General features: G+C 44.8%; 1 protein-coding gene across 2 annotated transcripts in view; it reads left to right on the forward strand.

Moving 5' to 3' along the window:
- fbxl17 (F-box and leucine-rich repeat protein 17) overlaps nt 1-23,663 on the forward strand; it is an 898,173-nt gene that overhangs the window by 619,197 nt on the left and 255,313 nt on the right. Inside the window, exon 8 of one of the 2 annotated variants that reach the window (XM_060931858.1) lies at nt 15,516-15,582. The exons of the other annotated variant lie outside the window; for it this stretch is intronic. Within the exon in view, the coding sequence (XP_060787841.1) occupies nt 15,516-15,567 (52 nt within the window). The 3' untranslated portion in view covers nt 15,568-15,582. Of the gene's footprint in view, nt 1-15,515; nt 15,583-23,663 lie in introns of those variants that run through there. 2 annotated transcript variants of the gene reach the window in all.

Consider the following 23,663-nt stretch of genomic DNA (forward strand, 5'->3'; position numbering starts at 1 on the left):
CCTTCAATGTTATCTCTGGTATCTTTGTTGAATCTCTGATTAATGCTGTCCTTGCCTGGGCTGTAGGTTTTGTTGGGTGACTTTCTCTTGTTAGGTTTGTAGTGGTGCCATATTCTTTCCATTTTGTGATGATGGATTTAATGGGACGTGCCAAGTTTTTTGGGTAACCCGACCCTGCTCGATACTTCTCCACAACTTTCTCTCTGACCTGTTTGGAGTGCTCCTTGGTTTTCATATTGCTCACTTAGTGATACAGAGTCAGGGTCCTTCCAGAACAGGTTGATTTATACAGACATCATGTGACAGATCATGTGACACTTTGTGCACAGGTGGATCTTAATCAACTAATTATGTGACTTCTGAAGATAGACCAGAAGTATTTAGGGGTTTCATAGCGTAGGGGGTGAATACTTATGCACTCACAACTTTTCAGGGTTTTTTTTTTCTTTCTCCTTTAAACAAACTTTTCCCCCATTCTACTTCAGTAATTTGGGCTCTTTTATTAGGTCCATTGCATACACTCCAAATAAATACCATTTGAATTCCAGGTTGTACTGCAACAAAACAGGAGAAACACCAGTTGGTACCATGGCTGAGTATCTGTGTATTTTCTCATCACATAATAGTCGTCATGAAAGTATTTCTGTGGAAGTCACGGGCTTGTTTGTTTTTTGTCTCCTGCGATAAGCTAGAGACCCTTCCTTTAAAATGGAAGCAGTTTTTGTGATCATTCTGTGTTTATGTAAGGAATTCACACACTTCCTTACTTTTGTGATCATTCTGTGTTTATGTATAATTTTAGTCACTGTTTTATTAGTTCGATAAGTGAGCACCAAATAAGTACATCTGTCAGTAGAAGTATCTTGGGCCATTGTCTCATCTCAGAGGTCTTCAGAAATTAACAATATAATATGTGAATATTTTTTATAATATTCACACACTTCCTTACTTTTCAGAAGGGAATTGTTGTGATTGGGTGATATTGGAGAAAGCAGAGCACTTTGTGTTCTTGTGGAGCTACCAAAAATGTCATCAGTGTATCTCAAAGCAGTGCATTTACATGTGCTTCATATTGTTCTGAAAATCTTTTCTCAGATGAACCTGCAATTTATTTAGAGAATCAACAGTTTATAGCTTTAAAACACTAAAATGCCATTTTGCTGTGGGATGATAAGCAAACACAAAAGAATAAAAGAATATCCAGGACATGGAGAAGATTGAAAAGGCTATAATGATCATCAATAGTTTCTGTGGTGAAATATAGTCTTCTGCCAGAAAAGCAGGAAGGATTCTAACTGGAAAGTGAGATCTGGCAGTATACTTCTTGGAAGGGTTTCTTGTATGTGAACACAAACTTGTGATGGGCCTCTCCCCCAAAAACAAGCCCAGAATCAGCCCTGAGAGCAGACTTGAGTATTTGGACCAAGTATGAAAACACCCTTAATCAACTCTGCTCATAGTATTTCATAAGTTATTGCCACAGTATTGCAAGTAAAGTTAGATAAAGTTAAATAGAAGTTAACTTTGATTTAGAGTCATGCTATTGTGACTGTTTGAACACCTATATTTTTTTCTGTTTACTTCTATAACTTTGTCATATACTGAGTCTGATCCTCAGGTAGAGTCTAGACTGTTTAGTGATGGAGGTTATTATTCTTGTGCCAAACTTAATTTTTGCTCGTGTGTAGGACGGTTGTATTGAGCTGGTAATCAGTGTGTTATTGTACCTTGCTGGACTCTCATACTAACCCCAGTATGCCAGTATGAATATAACGTGCCTCTGGCTCCAGCGTACACATCTTGTATCTAATTTCACATTCCTGTTGAATCAGTTCTGATTCAATGGGAAATAAAGACATCTCTGCCTGATTTCTAGTTCTTTGACTGAGGTCTCAGCTCTTTCTCATGGTTCCTGCTCTGTGTGATTCAGAAGTGCAGTGCATAAATCTCTCCTTACACTGCCTAACATGGCAAAATGAATTTTCAGAGCACTTATAGTCAATTACTGTAGCTGCCAACCAAGCAGTTTGGAGTGCAGGGGTGTGTTGAGCTGCCAGGCCTCTTGTTATTAACTAACCCATACAATGCCATCAAGTTATTCACTTTTGGTAGGTGGTGTCAAACAAAGAATAATAATAGAAATAAAAATCTCAATCTGTCTGCAGTTTCTACCACGTTGACATGTCTTATTTTTCAGCATTCTTTTCCAGCTCTCTGCTATTCACTCTTTGGTAGCTGCATGTGGTTGGCATTTCATGCTTAGTTTACACGTACCCGGGTATGTATAGAAATGGATAACCCCGCCTCTCAGTTTTCAAAAATATCCATGATTACACCAGACCGTTCTCCAAAATATCTGCATTTACACGGATCCGCATAGATACGTGGCTAAGCGCTATTATGAGCATGCCAAACATATAGGTGGCAGTATAAGGAGAAGTATAAAGCCATATTAGCCTATCAGAATCATGAAAATACAAATGACATGACATGGTGGCGGCGGCGACGTTGGTAAACAGTAAGCCTTTGTCTTGGTGGGAGGAAAAGTGCCTGAAAAACTGTGACCCTCCTCGCAGTCCTTCTCCTCTGCTCCTCATAAAGCAGTTGTAGTCCTATTTGCAAATGCAAACAAACCAAAAGTGTTTGCAAATATGTAAAAAGGATGGCCACCCGTGTTGCATCCATGAGACCTTTTTATTTTATTTTAATTTAAGATTAGACAATACAACAACAAAACAGTAAGAACAAGTGAAAGACAAAGTGACAGACATTCCAAGACATGACAAAGGCATAAATAAAAAAATAAGTAATGTAGAAAAAAAATATAGGGGTGATAAGTGAATAAAATAACATAAAATAATAAATAGAAATAAGTTTAAAGAAAGAAAAGGAGATATAAAACAGGGCAAATTGAAATGACAGACAATTTCACTTAATGTAATTAATAAAATTGAATAGCTGATAAGCACTTTTTGTTGGATTCGATATGTGACAGAGACTCAAAATACATTTTTAATTCAATTAAAAATAATGGGAATGAGGGGGTTGCCTTGGACATTTTGACTTTATGTATATGGAATTTACCTAGTAATATAAGGAGATTAATTATGTTAAATTTATTATTGTATGAGAAAGTGCCAAAAATAATGATTTTCTCATCAAAGTGATACTTGACTGTAGTTTTAGCGAAAAGAAAATTTCCCAAAACCTTCCAAAAGGTGATACGAAATGGGCATTTATAAAATAAATGGATGATACTTTATCTTTTTTACAAAAGGTACAGCTGTCATCGATATCGGAAAATCTGGAGATGTATGCATTAGTAGGATAGATGTTATGTAATAGTTTAAGATGTAATTCTCTGATTTTGTTAGAAATTTAAAATTTAAATGGGACAAGCCAAGCTCTACTCCAGTTTATATCTTTGAAGAGGGAGTTCCAATAAGTCTTTCCATGAGGAGTTATTTTCCTTTTGCTATAAAGGCAAAAGGAAATATGTTTATTTGTACATTTATAACTAATAAACTGGATTCCATCTAAATAAAGTGTCTGTTGAAGGTTACTCGTGTAGATTACTACAGCCTTTCATTAGCTCTTTCAAACCGCTGGGAATAGAGCTAACTATAAATCTATATTCCTAGTTGCATCCATGAGACCGTCAAACCAAAATATTGAGCGCCTGACACAAATATTGTTCTGTGACGCATATTGTGACGTCAGGAAAACCTAAAACTCCGTTTTCCACTATTTACACGCAGGCATGAAAACGGAGTTTTCAGAAATCTCCACTTTGCCCGGAGTTTTCAAAGATATCCGTTTTCAGTGACTGAAACCTCCGTTTACGTGTAAATGAGAGGTGCAACCGCATAAATAAATATGCGTCTTCTTATGGCCCTTTTCCACTACCCTTTTTCAGCTCACTTCAGCTCGCTTCAGCTCACTTCAGCCCGACACGGCTCGCGTTTCGACTACCAAAAACCAGCACGACTCAGCTCGTTTCAGCCCTGCTTAGCCCCTAAAACTCGCACCGTTTTGGAGTGGGGCTGAAGCGAGCCAAAGCGAGCCGACTGAGGCTGGAGGCGTGAGCAGACACTCCCCTGTGCACTGATTGGTGAGGAGGCGTGTCCTCACATGCCCACACACGCCCCGCGAGCGCGCTGGGATCTGTAAACACCGCAAACCCGGAAGAAGAATAATTATGAATTACGAGAATTTCTGAAGCCTTATGCGCCTCGCCTCATCTATACGCTCTTGCCAGTATCTGTCCGCGTTGTCGGTGACAACAAGCCACAGCACCAAGACCAGCAACACTAACGACTCCATGTCCTCCATGTTTATTGTTTACTATTCGGGTCGTGAGACTACTGCTTAAAAGCTCACTGAATCAGTCAGAGCATTGTGGACGAGTTCACGGAGCGCAAGGCTCGCCGTATGCCCTTCAAATAATGCGCGCAGTAGGCTATTGATGTTTTATTATGAGCCATGTACAGTATGTCGCCTAATGTTTTTTTGTTTCTGAGTTACATGTTCGTTTGAAGGACTTAATGTACAAAATAACATAGTTGCACCCCGTAGTGTTGAAATTGGTAAACACAGTGCATTCAGTGAGGTTTGCACCGCCCTCCTTTTATTTCTGACTCTTCCTGTCACCACTCTGAGCGCTCATTCGTATGCCCTTCAAATAATGTGCGCAGTATAGGCTATTGATGTTTTATTATGAGCCATGTACAGTATCCTAATGTTTTTTGTTTCTGAGTTACATGTTCGTTTGAAGGACTTGATGTACTAAATAACATAGTTGCACCCCGTAGTGTTGAAATTGGTAAACACAGTGCATTCAGTGAGGTTTGCACCGCCCTCCTTTTATTTCTGACTCTTCCTGTCACCACTCTGAGCGCTCATTCGTATGCCCTTCAAATAATGTGCGCAGTATAGGCTATTGATGTTTTATTATGAGCCATGTACAGTATCCTAATGTTTTTTGTTTCTGAGTTACATGTTCGTTTGAAGGACTTGATGTACTAAATAACATAGTTGCACCCGGTAGTGTTGAAATTGGTAAACACCGCAGTTGCGGACATTTTGTAGCCTAAAATGATGTTATGATAAGCTTTAATAAAGGGCCCGGTCATTTGCCCCGCCCCCGGCCCGGCTCTGACTTGTTCCGCCACTGTCACTGATGTCACTGTTTGCGCTGCTTAACGACATCACATGACGTCCACCCACTTTCGCTAACTCCACCCAATGTGTCCACCCACTTCCAGCCAGCACGGTTCAGCGCGGTTGTAGTCGAAATGCAACTTCAACAGCCCCGCTCAGCTCGACTCAGCTCGACTCGGCACGGCACGACTCAGCCGCGTTTGTAGTGGAAAAGCGGCAATAGATATCCGGTTACATGTAAACGGGGCTTCAGTGGCTGAAAACCTCATAAATAGTTGCTGCTGCACATAATTAATAATGATTGCAATCAGCAGAAGCAACTGTGGACTGCAGAGTTCCACCATCCATCACTTAGGTGTGTTATTATGAAAATCATCAATGTAATTTGCAACACTGGTATTTATGCTTATTGCCATTTAGCTGATTTTCTTCAGCTTTTTGTATGCTTTTTGAGATGAGTAGCATTTAGAAATAGAAATAAAAGTATTTAACTTAGTATGGTTATTATTTGAATAATAACAACAATAATATAAATAGGTTTAATTTATATAGCGCCTTTCTCACACCCAAGGTCGCTTTACAATTACAAACACAAGCGGGGGGGAGTCCTCCAGAAGTGGTCAGGATGTAGCTCCAGTGGCATAGCTACTCACAGTCCCACCAAAAGGCATACACACACATGCCCCACACTACCTGCACAGACGCCGCGATGCCACCAGGCAACGGAGCTCGGAACACCACGCCATAGAGCCATAAAGTAAGCACAGAAACATCACCACATAGAGCACTGGGCAACAAACAAGAGCAACAAGCACACCGCGATCCAAAGCAAGCAGAACACGCATCACTTATGGCAGACCAAGACCTGGAGAAACTGACGATCAAGTCTGGGTCTGGAGCTGTGCCACAACTGGTGGACACAGAGACAAAATCTGAAAAACGTTAAGACAGAACAAACATCAAAATATACAAATGCAGAAAGAAAAAGAAAGGGGAAAAAAAGCTCTGGTGAGAAGCAGCAGCCAAAATGCGCACAGCATTCTCTCAACCGGAAATGTAAATTGTCAAGAACTTCCCAGTTGTATGTATTCTAACAATCAGAGAAAGATGTATTAAGCTGTTTGGATCTGCTTTCTATGATAATTCTACATTCTACATGAAAAAGCCTAAAGAGACCATGCACGTGAGAACTCTCAAACTGTGTTCTCATGATAGGTATTTGAAGGCAGATCACACAAACAAGTGGGAAGTTGGTGCAAAAAAGTTTAGAGAAGTGGGATGTGCGACTGGTTACATATTCCATTTAATGTAGTAAACTTTGGGCAGTTAATGGCAGCTAATTTTGCCTCCCAAAACTTGTCCGAAAAACCTAAATTAAGTCCAAAGGTAACATCAGTGTCTATGCAGGGAACATTATCGCTATTCAGAAATGGGCTTCACATGCACAAGTTCATTTTCTAGACACATCATTTAGATTATGCAAATCACCTGAATGCTCTATGTCTCTGAGGTTGACTGAGTTTTTACAGAAGGGTTGAACCCACCTGACTGTTACAGATGTGGCACACACTGGCACTGGACTTAACGCTGCTCATTACTGAAGCTGATCACAACTCTGAGTACTATATTTTGACCAAGATGGTGGCGCGTGAACAACGCGAGGCTCAGTGTCTCTCCAATCAAATCAAATCAAGTTTATTTGTACAGCGCTTTTAACAATAAACATTGTCGCAAAGCAGCTTTACAGAATTTGAACGACTTAAAACATGAGCTAATTTTATCCCTAATCTATCCCCAATGAGCAAGCCTGTGGCGACGGTGGCAAGGAAAAACTCCCTCAGACGACATGAGGAAGAAACCTCGAGAGGAACCAGACTCAAAAGGGAACCCATCCTCATTTGGGCAACAACAGACAGCCTGACTATAATATTAACAGTTTTAACAGGTATAACCCTCAACTGTCCTCATGGGGCCGTCCTTCACAGGAGTGGGGCGATAAAACTCCGACCAGACACAGGGCACCAGGATGGATCAAGCAGGTCCGAGGGGCAGAAGAGGCCAGCATCTCAATCCCAGGATCAACATGTAACTCAGAGGGACAGATTGGGGGGGGGGGGGGGGAAGAGAGAGAGAAAGAAAACACAGGTTGTTAGGTATGCCCTAAAAATGACAAGTATTAAATCTGTGTGGTAGGCTCGCAGAGATGAGTCTTTACATCAGGCATAACACACAACAATGGCATGTTAATATGGTAAAAAATATCATGACCTGCTCTGGCTGGATGCTTGATTGGGTGATGGGAGCACACTCCTCAGCAATGATGAGATGCAGATGGGACCCTTAGGGCTGGCCAAGACAATTCAGTTACATTTCACCGGGTCTGGGACATGCGACAGAATGTCTGACGGCCGATTCCCTGCAGGCTACGATAGCCAGTCGAGGTCTCCACCCTCTCCACCAAAAGATTTCCTGTTGACTCCATGTAACTCAGAGGGACAGATTTGAGGTGGGGGGGAGGGAAGGAAAACACAGGTTGTTAGGTATGCCCAATGTCACCTGAATAAGTAGGAGCAGTATACATATTGCACCGAGTACAAGCAGGGACTCCGGCAACTAACTATGACAGCATAACTAAAAGGAGAGAGCCAGAAGGTAACACAGGCATGAGGGAGCCCCGGGACATAAAGCAGCCAGCCACTACACCGTCAACAAACTCGAGTGAGCAAGCGAGTGGGGACTGACAGCATCCATACATCCCAGTTTACCAAAACACTCTATGTCTGAGGACCCTCCAGATCTACTCCTTTACCTCATAAACACCATTAACAAAAGGCTTGACTAAACAGATATGTTTTCAGCCTAGACTTAAATGCTGAGACTGTGTCTGATTCCCGAACATTACTTGGAAGGCTGTTCCATAACAGTGGGGCTTTGTAAGAAAAGGCTCTGCCCCCTGATGTAGCCTTCACTATACGAGGTACCAGCAGATAGCCTGCACCTTTTGATCTAAGTAGGCGTGGCGGGTCATAGAGGAGCAGAAGTTCACTCAGGTACTGTGGTGCGAGACCATTTTGCGAATTATTTACGTATGGGCGCTGCGTGAGATGGCTGCCTCTCCAGTAGCTCTGTAGTTTTTAGCTCTTTAAACCTCTTTTTTCCACCTTTTTTTTTTTACTTTTTTGCTCTTCTTATGAAGACATAGTGTGTTTAACTATATAACATGGATATATTTAACTTTAACACACAACCAGGAGCCACTTTTCTCACTTATTCGAGAGAGGAGCTGCTGGCCCTGAAAACAATGGGACGAGCCGGGGTACAACACCCCATCCTGGCCGAGCTGAGGAGGAAACCCAGGGGCTGCAAGGCTGGAGCTAAGCTAAAGGCTAGGCTAGCGGACAACCGGCGGCGCTACAAACCATCCATTCCCTCCGTTATCATGGGGAGTGTGAACTCGCTGCAGAATAAAGTCGACGAGCTACCCACACTGAATAACCAGCGGATTTACCGGGAGAGCAGCTTATTTATTTTTACGGAGACATGGCTAACACACCTTGTACCGGATGCTAACGTGGACCTGCAGGGATTCACTGCTGTGAGAGCCGACAGAGACACTAACACGTGCGGGAAAAGCAAAGGTGGGGGACTCATCATTTATGTTAACAATCGCTGGTGTAACCCGGGACATATCTCCGTAAAGACAATTTTATGTTGCCCGGACTTGGAGCTGCTTGCCGTTAGCCTGCGGCCATATTATCTGCCGAGGGAGTTCAGTCATGTGATCACCATCTGTGTTTACATCCCTCCGAAGGCAGATGCAGCCACTGCATGTGAGAGGATTCACTCTGTCACAGCAAGGCTGCAGACACAGCACCCTGAGGCATTTATCATCATTTCTGGGGACTTTAATCATGCTACTTTGGACTCTACTTTGGCTGCTTTTTACCAGGCTGTGGATTGTCCAACAAGGAACAACAAGACAATTGACTTGTTGTATGCTAATGTGAGGGATGCTTACAGAGTCACACCCCTCCCCACACTAGGGAAGTCTGACCACAACTTGGTTCGTCTACAGCCGAAGTACACCCCCCTGGTTTAAAGGCAGCCTGCAACAACTAGCTCCATCAGGAGGTGGTCCCCTGAAATGGAAGATGCCCTCAGAGACTGCTATGACATCACGGACTGGGATGTGCTGCTTAGCCCACACTGTGAGAACATAGAGGGGCTGACGCACTGTCTGACGGATTACCTCAACTTCTGTGCACACGTGGTCTCCCCCGCTAAGATTGTACGGTGTTACCCTAATAACAAGTCATGGGTAACACAGGAAGTCAAAGCTGTCCTCAACAGGAAGAAGGCCGCCTTCAGGAGCAGGGATAGGGAGGCAATGAAAGCAGCACAGCAGGAGGTGAAACGCTGCATGAGGGAAGCTAAGGACAGCTACAGGAGAAAGGTGCAGCAGAAGCTGAAGGAGAACAGCATGAGGGAGGTCTGGGAAGGTGTGAAAACCATCACAGGCCACAACACAAAGACCAGAGTCATTGAGGGGACAGTGGAGAAGGCGAACAAGTTGAATGACTTCTTCAATCGGTTCAACCAGCCCACGTCCCCCCACCCTCTCCCTCACTGCAGCCATCTCTCCTTCTTCCCTCAACACATCTCCCCCCAGTCATCACAGCAGCCCCCTCCTCCCCCACCTCAACACAGACTCCTCTATGCATTACTGCAGACCAGGTCAGAGGTCAACTGAGAAAGCTTCACCCCAGGAAAGCAGCAGGCCCGGACAAGGTGTGTCCACGACTACTGAAGACCTGCTCTGCTGAACTGGGTGAACCACTCCAACGCATCTTCAGCCTCAGCTTGCAGCTGGGGAGAGTGCCAACCCTCTGGAAGACATCATGTATCGTTCCAGTTCCCAAAAAGAATCAGCCCAGTGAGCTGAACGACTTCCGACCGGTGGCACTCACTTCACATCTGATGAAGACATTGGAGCATCTCTTCCTCCGCCTCCTCAGACCCCAGGTACAACATGCCCAGGACTGTCTGCAGTTTGCGTACCGGGCAGGTGTTGGTGTGGAAGACGCCATCCTCTACCTGCTAGTATACCGAGCCCACTCGCATCTGGATAAGGGAAATGGCACAGTGAGGATTCTCTTCTTGGACTTCTTGAGTGCCTTCAACACCATCCAGCCCCTACTGCTTCAGGACAAACTGAACAGGATGTGAGTGGACCTCTGTCTGGTCACCTGGATCTCCAGCTACCTCACTGACAGGCTGCAGTACGTCAGGCTGAACGACATCACGTCTGACACTGTAATTAGCAGCACTGGAGCACCCCAGGTCACGGTGCTGGCCCCTCTTCTCTTCACTCTGTACACTGCGGACTTCTGCTACAACTCAGAGCTGTGTCACATTCAGAAGTTTGCCTATGACACAGCCATCGTTGGGTGTATCAGTGACAACAGAGAGGAGGAGTATAGGAGCCTGGTGAGGGACTTCGCTGTGTGGTGCAACAGGAACCATCTGCAGCTCAACACCTCGAAGACCAAGGAGCTGGTCATTGACTTTGGGAGGTTCAGACCAAGGTCACGACCAGTTCTGATTGAGGGAGTCAAGGTGGAGGCTGTGGATTTCTACAAGTACCTCAGGCTGTGGCTGGACAGCAAGCTGGACTGGACTTGCAACATCAATCACTTATACAGGAAGGGACAGAGCAGGCTATACTTCCTTAGGAGGCTGCAGTCCTTTAACATCTGCAGGAAACTCCTGCGGATGTTCTATCAGTCTGTGGTCGCCAGTGTCCTGTTTTACACCGTGGTGTGCTGGGGGGGGGCAGCACATCCAAGAAGGACACATCCAGGCTGGACAAATTCATCAGGCGGGCCAGCTCTGTGGTCGGCATGAAGCTGGAGACTCTGGTGACGGTGGCAGAGAAGAGGTCTATTGACAAACTAGTGAACATCATGGACGATGCCAGTCACCCTCTGCACACCGTCATCAGCAACCAGAGGAGCCTGTTCAGTGACAGAATGCTCCTTCCCAAGTGCAGGACGAACAGACTCAAAAACTCCTTTGTCCCTCATGCCATCAGACTGTACAACTCCTCTCTGGGGGGGGAGGAGGGGTAACAGGAGGACAGAGGATGGGAAGGAGCAGTAGCCTAGCCTAACAATAAGCAATACCGGACAATGTGCAATATAATGTGCAATATAAAGTGCAATATCTTTCCTGCCCCCCCCCCCCCCCCCCACACACACACACTTACCCTAACCCCACTTCTCCCCCTTTCCCCCTCCCCCTTCCTCTCTTCCCCATATCTTATTCTTTTATATTTGTATCTGTAAATACTTAATTTATTTTAATTTATCTAGAAGTTTTTCTCTATTTCTTTTCTCTGTTTATCTGTAATGATACTGCTGGAATCTTAATTTCCCTGAGGGTACCCTCCCAAAGGGATCAATAAAGTTTTATCTAATCTAATTAGCGGTGTTTTATCTGCTCCTTACTGGACTGTTCATTCAGTACAGCACTGCTTTAACATCTTCCAGCAGACAGGAGCTCTTGGACATTGAATCACGAAATTCCGACAGTTTTATCGCCAATCTTCACCTCATCCCGGAGATCTCCAGGACACCAGGCGGAAGTGCTCGCAGACGGCATCGGGACCATAAACAAAGGCAGGGTAAGCGAGGGGGGCTACGAGCTAAGCTAAGGCTAACACCGCATAGGCTCCCTTTACCCAGCATTTTCCTTGCTAATGTCCGGTCTCTGGCGAACAAAATGGATGAACTATGACTCTGCATCGCCAACAATAAACGGATTATGGACTCCAACGTCATGATCTTTACAGAGACATGGCTAAACAGCAGTTTTCCAGACAGTGCTATTGAGTTAGCAGGACACCACGCTCACCGTGCAGATAAGACTGTAGATGGCTCCAGCAAAACCAGAGGCGGAGGTTTGTGCATTTATATAAATAGAGCTTGGTGTACAAACTCTGTTATCGCTGAGAGACACTGCTCACCTAACATGGAGTTTCTCATGGTTGAATGTAGACCCTTTTATCTCCCAAGAGAACTCATATGTATGTTGTAGTTACTGCTGTATATACACCACCAGATGCTAATGTTAAGCTTGCAATGGGAGAATTGCATGCAGCCATTAGCAAAAAGCAGGAAATGCACCTAGAGGCTGCCTTTATTTTTGCAGGTGACATTAATCACTCCAACTTGAAGACATTACTTCCCAGACTGCATCAACATGTTACCTGCCACACAAGAGGAAATAAGAGACTGGACCATGTTTACTTCAACATAGCTGGAGCTTACAAAGTTACACCCCTCCCCCATATAGGACAGTCAGATCACCCTTCTCTGTTTCTCACCCCTAAGTACTCACCACTCATCCAACGTGTGAAACCCATAGTGAAGACAATAAAAGTGTGGTCAGAAGAGACAGACACTGTGCTGCAGGACCAATTCAAACACACAGACTGGAATATGTTTGCCATTCAAACAACCTGTCACTCCCACACAGACATTGACAGCTACGCTTCCTCTGTACTGGACTACATCTCCACCACCATAGACAACATCACCACCCAGAAATTGATCACCTTGTACCCAAATCAGAAACCCTGGATGAACAGAGATGTCCATCTACTGCTGAAAGCCCGCAATACTGCCTTCAGATCAGGAGATGTACAAGCCTACAGTACAGCCAGAGCTGACCTGAAGCGTGGCATCAAGAAGGCCAAGCATTGCTACAAACAGAAGGTTGAGGAGCATTTCTCCAACTCCAACCCCTGACGTATGTGGCAAGGCATTCAGGTCATCAGCGACTATGAGTCCAACTACCCTTTCCTCCCATCCTCTGATATCTCCTTTCTCAACGAGCTCAACAATTTCTATGCTCGGTTTGAGAAGGACAACCAGGAGTCTGCATCCAGGGCAAGGCTGACTACAGACCACCAACCCCGAACACTCTCCCCCACTGATGTCAAAGCAGTGCTGAGCAGGATCAATCCACATAAAGCTGCAGGCCCTGATGGCATCCCTGGACATGTGCTCAGAGCATGTGCTGGGGAGCTGGCGGGGGTCCTGACGGATTTATTCAACATGTCTTTGGCCCATGCTGTTGTTCCGACCTGCTTCAAGACCACCTCCATCATGCCAGTACCAAAACACTCCACTCCAGCATGTCTCAATGACTACCGTCCAGTAGCACTCACCCCCATCACTGCTCCTCCACCCTCATCCTAAACACCAGTGTACCACAAGGCTGTGTGATGAGCCCGTTCCTCTACTCCCTTTTTACTCATGACTGCAGACCTGTACATTACACTAACACCATCATCAAGTTTGCGGATGACACCACAGTGATAGGCCTCATCAAAGACAACGATGAGTCAGCCTACAGGGAGGAGGTGGACTGCCTAGCTGTGTGGTGCAGCGAGAACAACCTGGTGCTCAACACCAATAAGACCAAGGAGCTTATCATGGACTTCAGGAGGAATGCTGACACACACACACCCATCCACATCAATGGAACAGCAGTGGAGCGTGTGACCAGCTTCAAATTCCTGGGGATCCACATCTTGCAGGACCTCACCTGGACAACCAACTGCTCCAACTTGGTCAAGAAGGCTCACCAGCGTCTCTTTTTCATGAGGACCCTGAAGAAAAACCACATCTCTTCAGACATCCTGGTGAACTTCTACCGCTGTACCATCGAGAGCATCCTAACCAACTGTATTACAGTCTGGTATGGGAACTGCTCTGTCTCGGACCAGAAGGCACTGCAGAGGGTGGTGAAGATCGCACAGTGTGTCGTGGGAGTCTACAGGAAGCAATGTCTCAGGAGAACCATAAACATCAACAAAGACTCCTGCCATCCAGCACACAAACTGTTCACTCTCCTGCCCTCTGGAAGGCGCTACAGGAGCCTTCGGACCAAAACCACCAGGTTCAGGAACAGTTTGTTTTCCTTCAGCTGTCTCACTGCTGAACTCTGACCCCCCATGGTCCCCCCCTCCACACACACACTTGCGAACCCCCCCCCCCCCCCCAAACAAACTGAATTGACTTGAACTGACTTCACTGCACTATCACTATTTGCACTATTGTTTATTCATACCAGGTTTTGTATATACTGCAAATATCCATATATCATACCATAGTTCATTCATATTGCACATTTTGTACATACTGTAAATATCTATCATATCATTATACCATTCCATACCCTGTAATTCCTATACATTTATATTTGTATATTACACTTATTTACTGCTATGCACTTCTGGTTAGATGCAATCTGCATTTTGTTGCCTTGTACCTGTGACGTGCAATGACAAAGTTGAATCTAATCTAATCTATATGAATACAGAATACTGACCCTATGTGCCTTGTGCCCTTATGCTGCTTTTGTTTCTGCCAACCCTGATCATAGCACATTGCCTACATCATGAGCACATAAATAAATTTAGTATCTAATGAAGACATTCGTTCAGGAATTATTTGACATTGTAAATGTTGAAACTTTTATAGGAGCCTCAGTCAACCTCATGAAAAGCCTGTTTATAGTTACAAATACAAAGGCTATCATGCAAAAGCCCTTTATACTAAGTAGCTTATTGTGTACACAATTTTCTTTTCATTAGGATAAAACCAATTACTCAGTTGATACACTTCTGACATCTCTTCATCTTTTTGTGACTGAACTTAGATTTTTGCTTTAATCCTTAACTTTTCAACAGCTCTGTGGTTGACTTTTCCCACCAATTTACTGAGGCTTTTAGACCTCAATTTGTGCCTCATATAGCATGCATTTAGTAGGTGGTCCCAAGTGCAGTTTGCGTAATGAGCTACAGCCTTAGTAAATTGAATGTTAATGTCAGGCGCATTGCAAACACATTTTGTGGCCACATCGAGTCAAGTTTTTGCACTCCTCACGCATGTACATCTGGTCCTTGTTCTTGCGAAGTGTGCCAAGCTGAATTTCCTATGGAGTACTGCCTATGCCTTGAAATTAGAAGTTTTTGGAAATCAGGGGACTGTAACACATAACACACCATAGGAGGCATAATATTTCCCTCGACAAATCCTCTAACACTTACCAGGAGAGTCACAGCCTGAAATGCATTTAAATAAAGCCTACTGAAATTGAAAAATACTGACCTGCATCAGATTGGAATTAGTATTTTAGCATCTAAAAGATAGTAAAAAAAAAAAAAAACCTTTTAAATCCCCATTTTTGGGGGGTTCTAAAAATATTTTGTCGGCATTTAAATTATAAAGAATACAGCACCAGCAAGTTTCTGGTGCCTTTTCACATGTATTAATTTATTTTCCCAGGGTGTATGGGAGGGGTAGACTACCTCTGGCAGGGGAACGTCATGCTCATTAGAGTAGTTCATCCGCTTTGGTCCCTACCTGGCACCCAGCTCTCATCTGTGGCTCCTAGTAGCTGTATGCAACAGTGGCCACACCCTGGGCAATGGCTTCGACTGGCCGGCAAAACCAGGTGAGAGTAGCCATTGGGTCTGAAACCCTTGGTGAGTTAGGGATTGTTTACCCTTTGCATGCAAAGTCTGGCTCCGGTAGAATGGGTGGATGAGACCATCAGTGAGGTCCAACGGCTTGAAAGACAGTTCCAGCAGGTGCTGTGGAGCGCTTCAGAGCACGACGAAACACAAAGGAGTCCTGGTCATCCACTGCAGCAGAGGAAGTCTCCAGATGTAACAGTTCTCTGTGACACTGGGTCAAGGCTTCTTCTGCCGAGAGAGTGGAATTGCCTCTGTGCAATGGCTCTTTCACTTTTTAATCAAATTCATGCACAGGTGTCTGTGCAACCCAGCCTGCCAACTTCCGACAAGCATTTTGTCACCATCATCTGTGCCTACACACCCACCATGGCGAACACAGAGAAGATCAAAGATCAGTTTTATGCTGACTTGTATGCTCTGCTGCAAGCCATGCCTGCTTCCAACAAACTCGTATTGCTAGACGACTTTAATGCCAGCTTTGGCAGAGATAATGACCAATGGAGAGGAGTGACAGGGAAACATTGAGTTGGAAAGATGAACATCAATGGTCTACTACTGTTGAGTAAATGTGTGGAGTATGGACTGCTAATAACCAACACAATGTTCAGGCAGCCCAACAAGTACAAGACTATGTGGATGCACCCGCGATCCAAACAGTGGTATCTCATTGACCTCATCATTACCCACCAGCGTGACAATGGCGACATCCTTATCACCAGGGTAAAGTGTGGTGCTGATTGCTGGACGGACCACAGACTTGTTAGAGCCAAGCTCAAGATCCGTATAGCCCCTCACCACCGCAAATGCCCAAAGCTTGTCAGACTGGCTTTCAACACAGCTAGACTGCTATCACCCAGTTGCCAACAAGAATTTCAAACCAGTCTTGATGACAAGTTTGAGGCAACAGGACCACGAACTGGTGGACCAGAGAAGAAATGGAACCAGTTCAAAGAAATGGTCACAAAGACAACCAAGACAGTACTAGGCCCAAAGAAAAGGCTCCATCAAGATTGGTTTGATGAAAACAACGAGGCCATGCAAGCACTGCTGGATGAGAAGAGAAAGGCCTACATTGACTGGCAGAACCATTCTAACTGCTCCTCATGATGACAGATTCAAGGATTGTCAGGCCAGAGCCCAAAGAGAACTTCGTGCTATGCAAGCTCGATGGTGGGTGAAGAAGGCTGATGAAGTGCAGCTCTACACAGACACCAACAACTGCAAGATCAGCACCATCAAGACCATCTTTGGCCCTTCAAGGGGAGGAACAGCCCCTCTGCTCTCTGCTGATGGCTCCACCATCATCAAGGACAAGGAGGGAATCAGTGCAAGATGGCAGGAACACTTCTGCCAACTTTTCAACCGGCCTTCTACTGTCGACCAGGCTGCTTTACAACAGATCCTCCAGAAGCCAACACAGGAGGCTCTTGACCTCCCTCCCAGTGAAGATGCAGTCAGGAATGCCATAAAACAGATGAACTGTTGCAAAGCACCTGGAAAGGACGGAATTCCTGCAGAACTGTACAAAGTACTTGAGACCTCAGCCTTCAAAGCATTCTACAACATCCCCTCAACCATCTGGGAGGAGGAAGGCATGCCATCAGACCTCCGGGATACCACTATAGTGGCACTATACAAGAACAAAGGAGCGAAGTCATGCTGTGGCAACTACAGAGGAATCTCACTACTCTCCGCTGCCAGAAAGATCCTGGCTCGCATCCTCCTCAACAAACTCATCACCAACATCTCTGAGAGCAATCTGCCTGAAGCTGAATGTGGATTCCGCCCTGGTCGCAGTACCATAGACATGGTGTTCACTGTGTGTCAGGTCCAGGAGAACTGCATCGAGCAACAGATGGACTTGTATGCAGTGTTCCTAGACTCGACAAAAGCGTTTAACACGGTCAGCAGGGAAGCTTTGTGGCCTATCCTAATGAAGCTCGGCTGCCCACGTAAATTCATCACACTGATATGGCTCTTACATGACGACATGATTGGGCCGTGGTCGCAGTACCATAGACATGGTGTTCACTGTGTGTCAGGTCCAGGAGAACTGCATCGAGCAATAGATGGACTTGTATGCAGTGTTCCTAGACTCGACAAAAGCGTTTAACACGGTCAGCAGGGAAGCTTTGTGGCCTATCCTAATGAAGCTCGGCTGCCCACGTAAATTCATCACACTGATATGGCTCTTACATGACGACATGATTGGGCAAGTCCTCTCCAATGGTGACTACACAAGCTCCTTTAACATCTCAAACGGAGTGAAACAGGGCTGTCTCCTCGCCCCTGTGTTGTTCAGTTTGTTCTTCTCACAGGTCATACTCCACGCTGTGAAAGGACGTATACATCAAATATTGCTCAGATGAATCTGTCTTCGACCTCTGTGGTCTTTCCGCTCGAACCAAGACCATGGAGAAACTCCTCCTTGAAGTCCCCTTTGTGGATGACTGTGCCGCCCTGGCACACAAGGAGAATCACCTGATCATTGTTGACCACTTTGCTGAAGCATCCAGGCTGTTCGGACTAACAATCAGTCTAGAGAAGACGGAGGTCCTGGTTCAAGCTGCCCCAAATACAGCATCCATTACCATTGATGGAGACGAACTGAAATATTTGGAGAGCTTCAAGTACCTGGGCAGCACAATCTCTGCAGATGGATCACTGGATAAGATGATCACATGTATGATCCAGAAAGCTAGCCAAGCACTCGGAAGACTGAGAGTGAAGGTTCTGCAGCAGAAGGGCATAAGACTGTCTTGGCCAGGCCTAAGGGTCCCATCTGCATCTCATCATTGCTGAGGAGTGTGCTCCCATCACCCAATCAAGCATCCAGCCAGAGCAGGTCATGATATATTTTTTACCATATTAACATGCCATTGTGCGTCATGCCTGATGTAAAGACTCTCGTCTCTGCGAGCCTACCACACAGATTTAATACTTGTCATTTTTAGGGCATACCTAACAACGTGTTTTCTTTCTCTCTCTCTCTCTCTCCCCCCCCCCCCCCCCCCCCATCTGTCCCTCTGAGTTACATGTTGATCCTGGGATTGAGATGCTGGCCTCTTCTGCCCCTCGGACCTGCTTGATCCATCCTGGTGCCCTGTGTCTGGTCGGAGTTTTATCGCCCCACTCCTGTGAAGGACGGCCCCATGAGGACAGTTGAGGGTTATACCTGTTAAAACTGTTAATATTATAGTCAGGCTGTCTGTTGTTGCCCAAATGAGGATGGGTTCCCTTTTGAGTCTGGTTCCTCTCGAGGTTTCTTCCTCATGTCGTCTGAGGGAGTTTTTCCTTGCCACCGTCGCCACAGGCTTGCTCATTGGGGATAGATTAGGGATAAAATTAGCTCATGTTTTAAGTCGTTCAAATTCTGTAAAGCTGCTTTGCGACAATGTTTATTGTTAAAAGCGCTGTACAAATAAACTTGATTTGATTTGATTTGACTGTCCACCAAGCTCAAAATCTATAAGGCCATAGTCCTTTCTTCACTCCTGTATGGGTGTGAAACGTGGACCCTCTACCGATGGCACATTAAGCTGGAACAGTTTCACACAAGGTTGCTGCGCACGATCATGGGCATATGCTGGCAAGACAGAGTTACAAACCAAGAGGTGCTGGACAGAGCTGACTCAATAAACATCGAGTCAGTGCTATTGAAGGCTCAGCTATGCTGGACTGGTCACGTCATCAGAATGAAAGACAACCGCATCCCCCGACAGCTGATGTACAGGGAGCTCAAGGGGGGCTTGTGCAGACAGGGAAGGCCCAAACTGTGGTAAAAAGACACCCTGAAGAGCAACCTCAAATGGTGTGGCATCCAACCATGAGAGCTTGAAACCTTTGCCACAGACAAGAAAACCTGGAAACAGAAAACAGAGCTGTGTCCACCTCAGTCCAAACTTCAGAACACCGTTGTGACACCTGCGGGCGCCTGTGTGCTTCCAGCTTCGGGCTGCAGAGCCACATAGAAGAAGCAGCCTTTATTTGTCCCATGCACACTCAAGCACAGTGTAATTCATCCTCTGCATTTAACCCATCTGAAGCAGTGAACACACACATGTGCGCACACTGTAGTATGGCTGCCAAGCAGTTGGCAGCCATACTACAGCGCCCAGGGAGCAGTTAGGGGTTAGGTACCTTGCTCAAGGGTACTTCAGCCCAAGGCCGCCCCATGTTAACCTAACTGCATGTCTTTGAACTGTGGGGGAATCCGGAGTGCCTGGAGGAAACCCACGCAGACACAGGGATAACATGCAAACTCCACACAGGAAGGCCCCTGTCGGCCACTGGACTCGAACCCAGAACCTTCTTGCTATGAGGCAACAGTGCTAACCACTACACCACCGAGCTCTCATCGCTGAATGCACAGACTACGTCATCCTCGGACCGACAGACTACCAAGAATTTTCCCATTATTTATTTAGCTATCAACATTCACAATTTGCCCAGCTTCTGAACTGAACAGAGTCAAACACTGAAATAAAATACTTTATTGAATTATTGAAGTTGTATAAATATAATGACTAGTATTGAATAATTATTGAATAGCGTGAACTAAACAGGATGGTGGCTAAATGTCCCAAAATGATAGCGACAAGAATAACCCTAGAATTGAAGGAGTATTTTTATGATTCAGTCTCAACCAGTACTGTACATCCTGAGTTTCACAAAGGTGAAATTGATGGCAGGACTGCCATTCAGACTTTTGCATCAAAAGTCGGTGATTAAAGACACATAACTTGGTGTATGGAGGATAAAAACTTCACCTTTTTGAGGGCGTTGTGGCTCAGGTGGATAAGGCGCCATACCATAAATCCGGGGACCCGGGTTCGATTCCGGCCCGAGGTCATTTCCCGATCCCTCCCTGTCTCTCTCTCCCGCTCATTTCCTGTCTCTACACTGTCCTATCCAATAAAGGTGCAAAAAGCCCCAAAAAATCTTAAAAAAAAAAAACTTCACCTTTTGAGCACTGGAAGCAAAGTAATATGATCTGATGAAGTTGACTGTTTCCTACATTTGGATGGATTTATGTTTGGAGGAACTAAGAAAATGCCTTCAAACTGCAGTGTCTGCTGCCAGCAGTGGGAAATCCATAATGCTACAGGTAGAAGAGAAATCATAGGGGCAGTGATTGCTTTGCATGGTCATATAACAGCCAGCAAATACGAGTCAGTATTCCAGGACCAGGTGTGCATGATGGTGCAAACACTTTCCTGATGATGGATTTTCCATATTCATGAAATAATAATGCGACTATACATACTTCTAAAATTATTCAGGAATTAAGTTATTCATAGTTTAATGAAGCCAAATGCCTTCAATGGCATCCTTTATCACCAGAATTAAACATAATTGAACCTTTATCAGGAGTTCTGGAGCATGTAAAGTAGATGTCCACACCCTTCATCTTTGAATAAACTGGAATATTTTCTTCCTTAAAGGAGATACACAGAACCATGGCCTCACTTTTTGTTTATAAATGCCTTGAGACCTCAAGAATGGCATAGGAATAGTTTTAAGTGTTGTTAATAAATCTAGTATAATAATTTTTGTGATTAAAATGACTCATATAGGTAGCGGTCTGAGTGAATGATCTTGACATCTGTGACGTCACAGCAGGAAGGCTATCGGTCTCATCGCCAATTTATTGCCATGCCACGTAGATTTGTTGCTGGTGGGTGCAGCAACACGACAGAAGGTGGATTTATGTTGCATTCATGGCCCAAGAATGTTCAAACAGCAAAGATTTGGACGTGTTTTGCGAGAAATTCACGGATTGGGTGCCTACAAAGTGGCCTCTCCTCTGCACATTTTACTGAAGACTTGTACGAGAACTCTGATCTGTTGAGGAGCGTTGGCTATAAGCCTGTATTGAAAGAGGGTGCAGTACCAACAATTAAGGGAAAAGAAAATTACAAGAAAAGGAAAGTAAGTTCAGTTGCACCAGTTCTCCCGGAGTGCGAGCTGAGCAGTAACGGCAGAGTACTCAGTATGGCGAAAATGGAAAATGAGTGGACCAGTTGTCAGATTTCTCCACTGGATATGCCTGCCTCAGCAGCAATATCTTGCCCTTACGTGGAAGAAGCAAATGAACGAAGAACTGAAAGTCAGATTGTTTCAAAACAGTCAGCCACAAGCTTGGCCTTCAAGAAGCAAGAACACAGATAGACGAGTAAGATGTGACTCTCATTTGGTTGCATCACAACAACAACACTTGTTGTTTACCTGCATTTAGATTAATACGTGTAACTGGTATAAAGATAATTTAATTTGCTCCAGAATGTGATTGTCTCAGTTCATCTGATTATTTGATTAGCCTTTTATGTTTTATCAGTGAAAATGCATGCATGTACATGTATGTTGCATAAGTTATAATGCCTATCCTGTTTTAATGAGAGTCACATGAGACTGTCAGTTCAATTCCATCCAGTTCTCTAGATGGCTTTGTTCTCTGGCTTTATTTCGTAAGGTGGGGGCCTCCATGGCCGACGTGTTACTATCAGATTCACTTTCTGATGGTTCGAATTGATACGGTTCTACATGTATAGCAGTAGCATGTACACATGCTCCGATTTCAGGACTATCACAGTCAGATGTACTACTATCTGAGGAATCCAAAGAATCCCCAATAAATCCGAATGAAGAGGCCATTGCAACCACTCTTGCCTGCTGAGTCTGGCTTTGGTCTATAGCACCAGTTCCCGCTGTGACGTCACCCACCCAGGGCTGGCTGGCTCAGCAGGGCAGCTCAAATGCCAACTTTGCGGTCGATTTTAACCAGGGCTTTGAACCAGAATTTTTTTCCTATTGGTTCGTTCCGAACAGAAACGGAATTTTAACGTTTCCGGTTTTGGGTTCCACCATTAAATAGACGTTCCAGAACCGGTTAGAACAAAAAAATTTCGTTCCTGGAACGGTTAATTATGTTCCCTGTCAGCTGTTTAACAAATGGCTATAAAATTATGTCTCTGTCTCATCCAGCTTAAGCCAAATGTAGGCTAATTCTATTACAACCTTCATTAAATAAGACAAGAAATAATTCAAAACAATTATTATTTCAAATGTTGGCGATTTGGATTCTCAGTATGTCTTCCCATCTACACAAACAGAAAAAGTGCCAAAAATGAAAGATAATTTGTTTAGTGTGTTACCAAAGGCTAGTCAGGCCCTATGCAGGGCTTTCCACAAGCGCCGGCTGCCGGCCATACAGCCGGCACACAATTAAGTCCAGCCGGCTACTTTAATGACTATTATTTTTGTAGCCCACAGGTTCTAAATATTAATTTTCGATTTTAATAAAATTAAATGTTTATCTAACGGACTGACAATGTCAAACTGAACCGCACTCATTTAAGTTGTGATTCGCGCTGTTTGTACCGATAATAACCACAAATTCCCCGCTGACTTCGCTGAGCCGCGGCCCCGACATGCGGTGTGCGCACTCGGCGGAGGCAGTAGTGTGCGCGCGCGCGCACTCGGCGGAGTTTATTTTGTGTTTAACACCCCCCCCGGCTGGCTACTTATTTGTCATGGCTGGCTAGTATGAGCCTTAGTGGAAAGCCCTGTATGCATTGATAGGCTAACAGAGGTTAACGTCATTTAATGTTCGCGAGCCTCTCATTAACGTGGACAAATATATTGATATCGTGTTTGAAATTGACGTTTTTGAATAACGATAGACTGCAATATTTACCTCTTATTTAAGATGTGGAGACGTGATAGTAGTCCACCCTCCCGCTCTCTCCATTCAGTCAGCGAACGTCACACAGGACGTGAACCCCAGCGGGTCATAGAAACTTGCGCAGGAGAAGAATGACTTTTTTATTTGTAGGCTATGGAAACTTTGAGGAACGAAATAAAAACCGGTATTAACCGGTTACCATTATTTTTAATAAGCGTTTCTGTTCCGGAACATAAAAATAATAAAGTTTCTGGTTTCGTTTCTGTTCCATGT

The sequence above is a fragment of the Neoarius graeffei genome, chromosome 10, assembly GCF_027579695.1.
Source record: "Neoarius graeffei isolate fNeoGra1 chromosome 10, fNeoGra1.pri, whole genome shotgun sequence".
Lineage (NCBI taxonomy): Eukaryota > Metazoa > Chordata > Actinopteri > Siluriformes > Ariidae > Neoarius > Neoarius graeffei.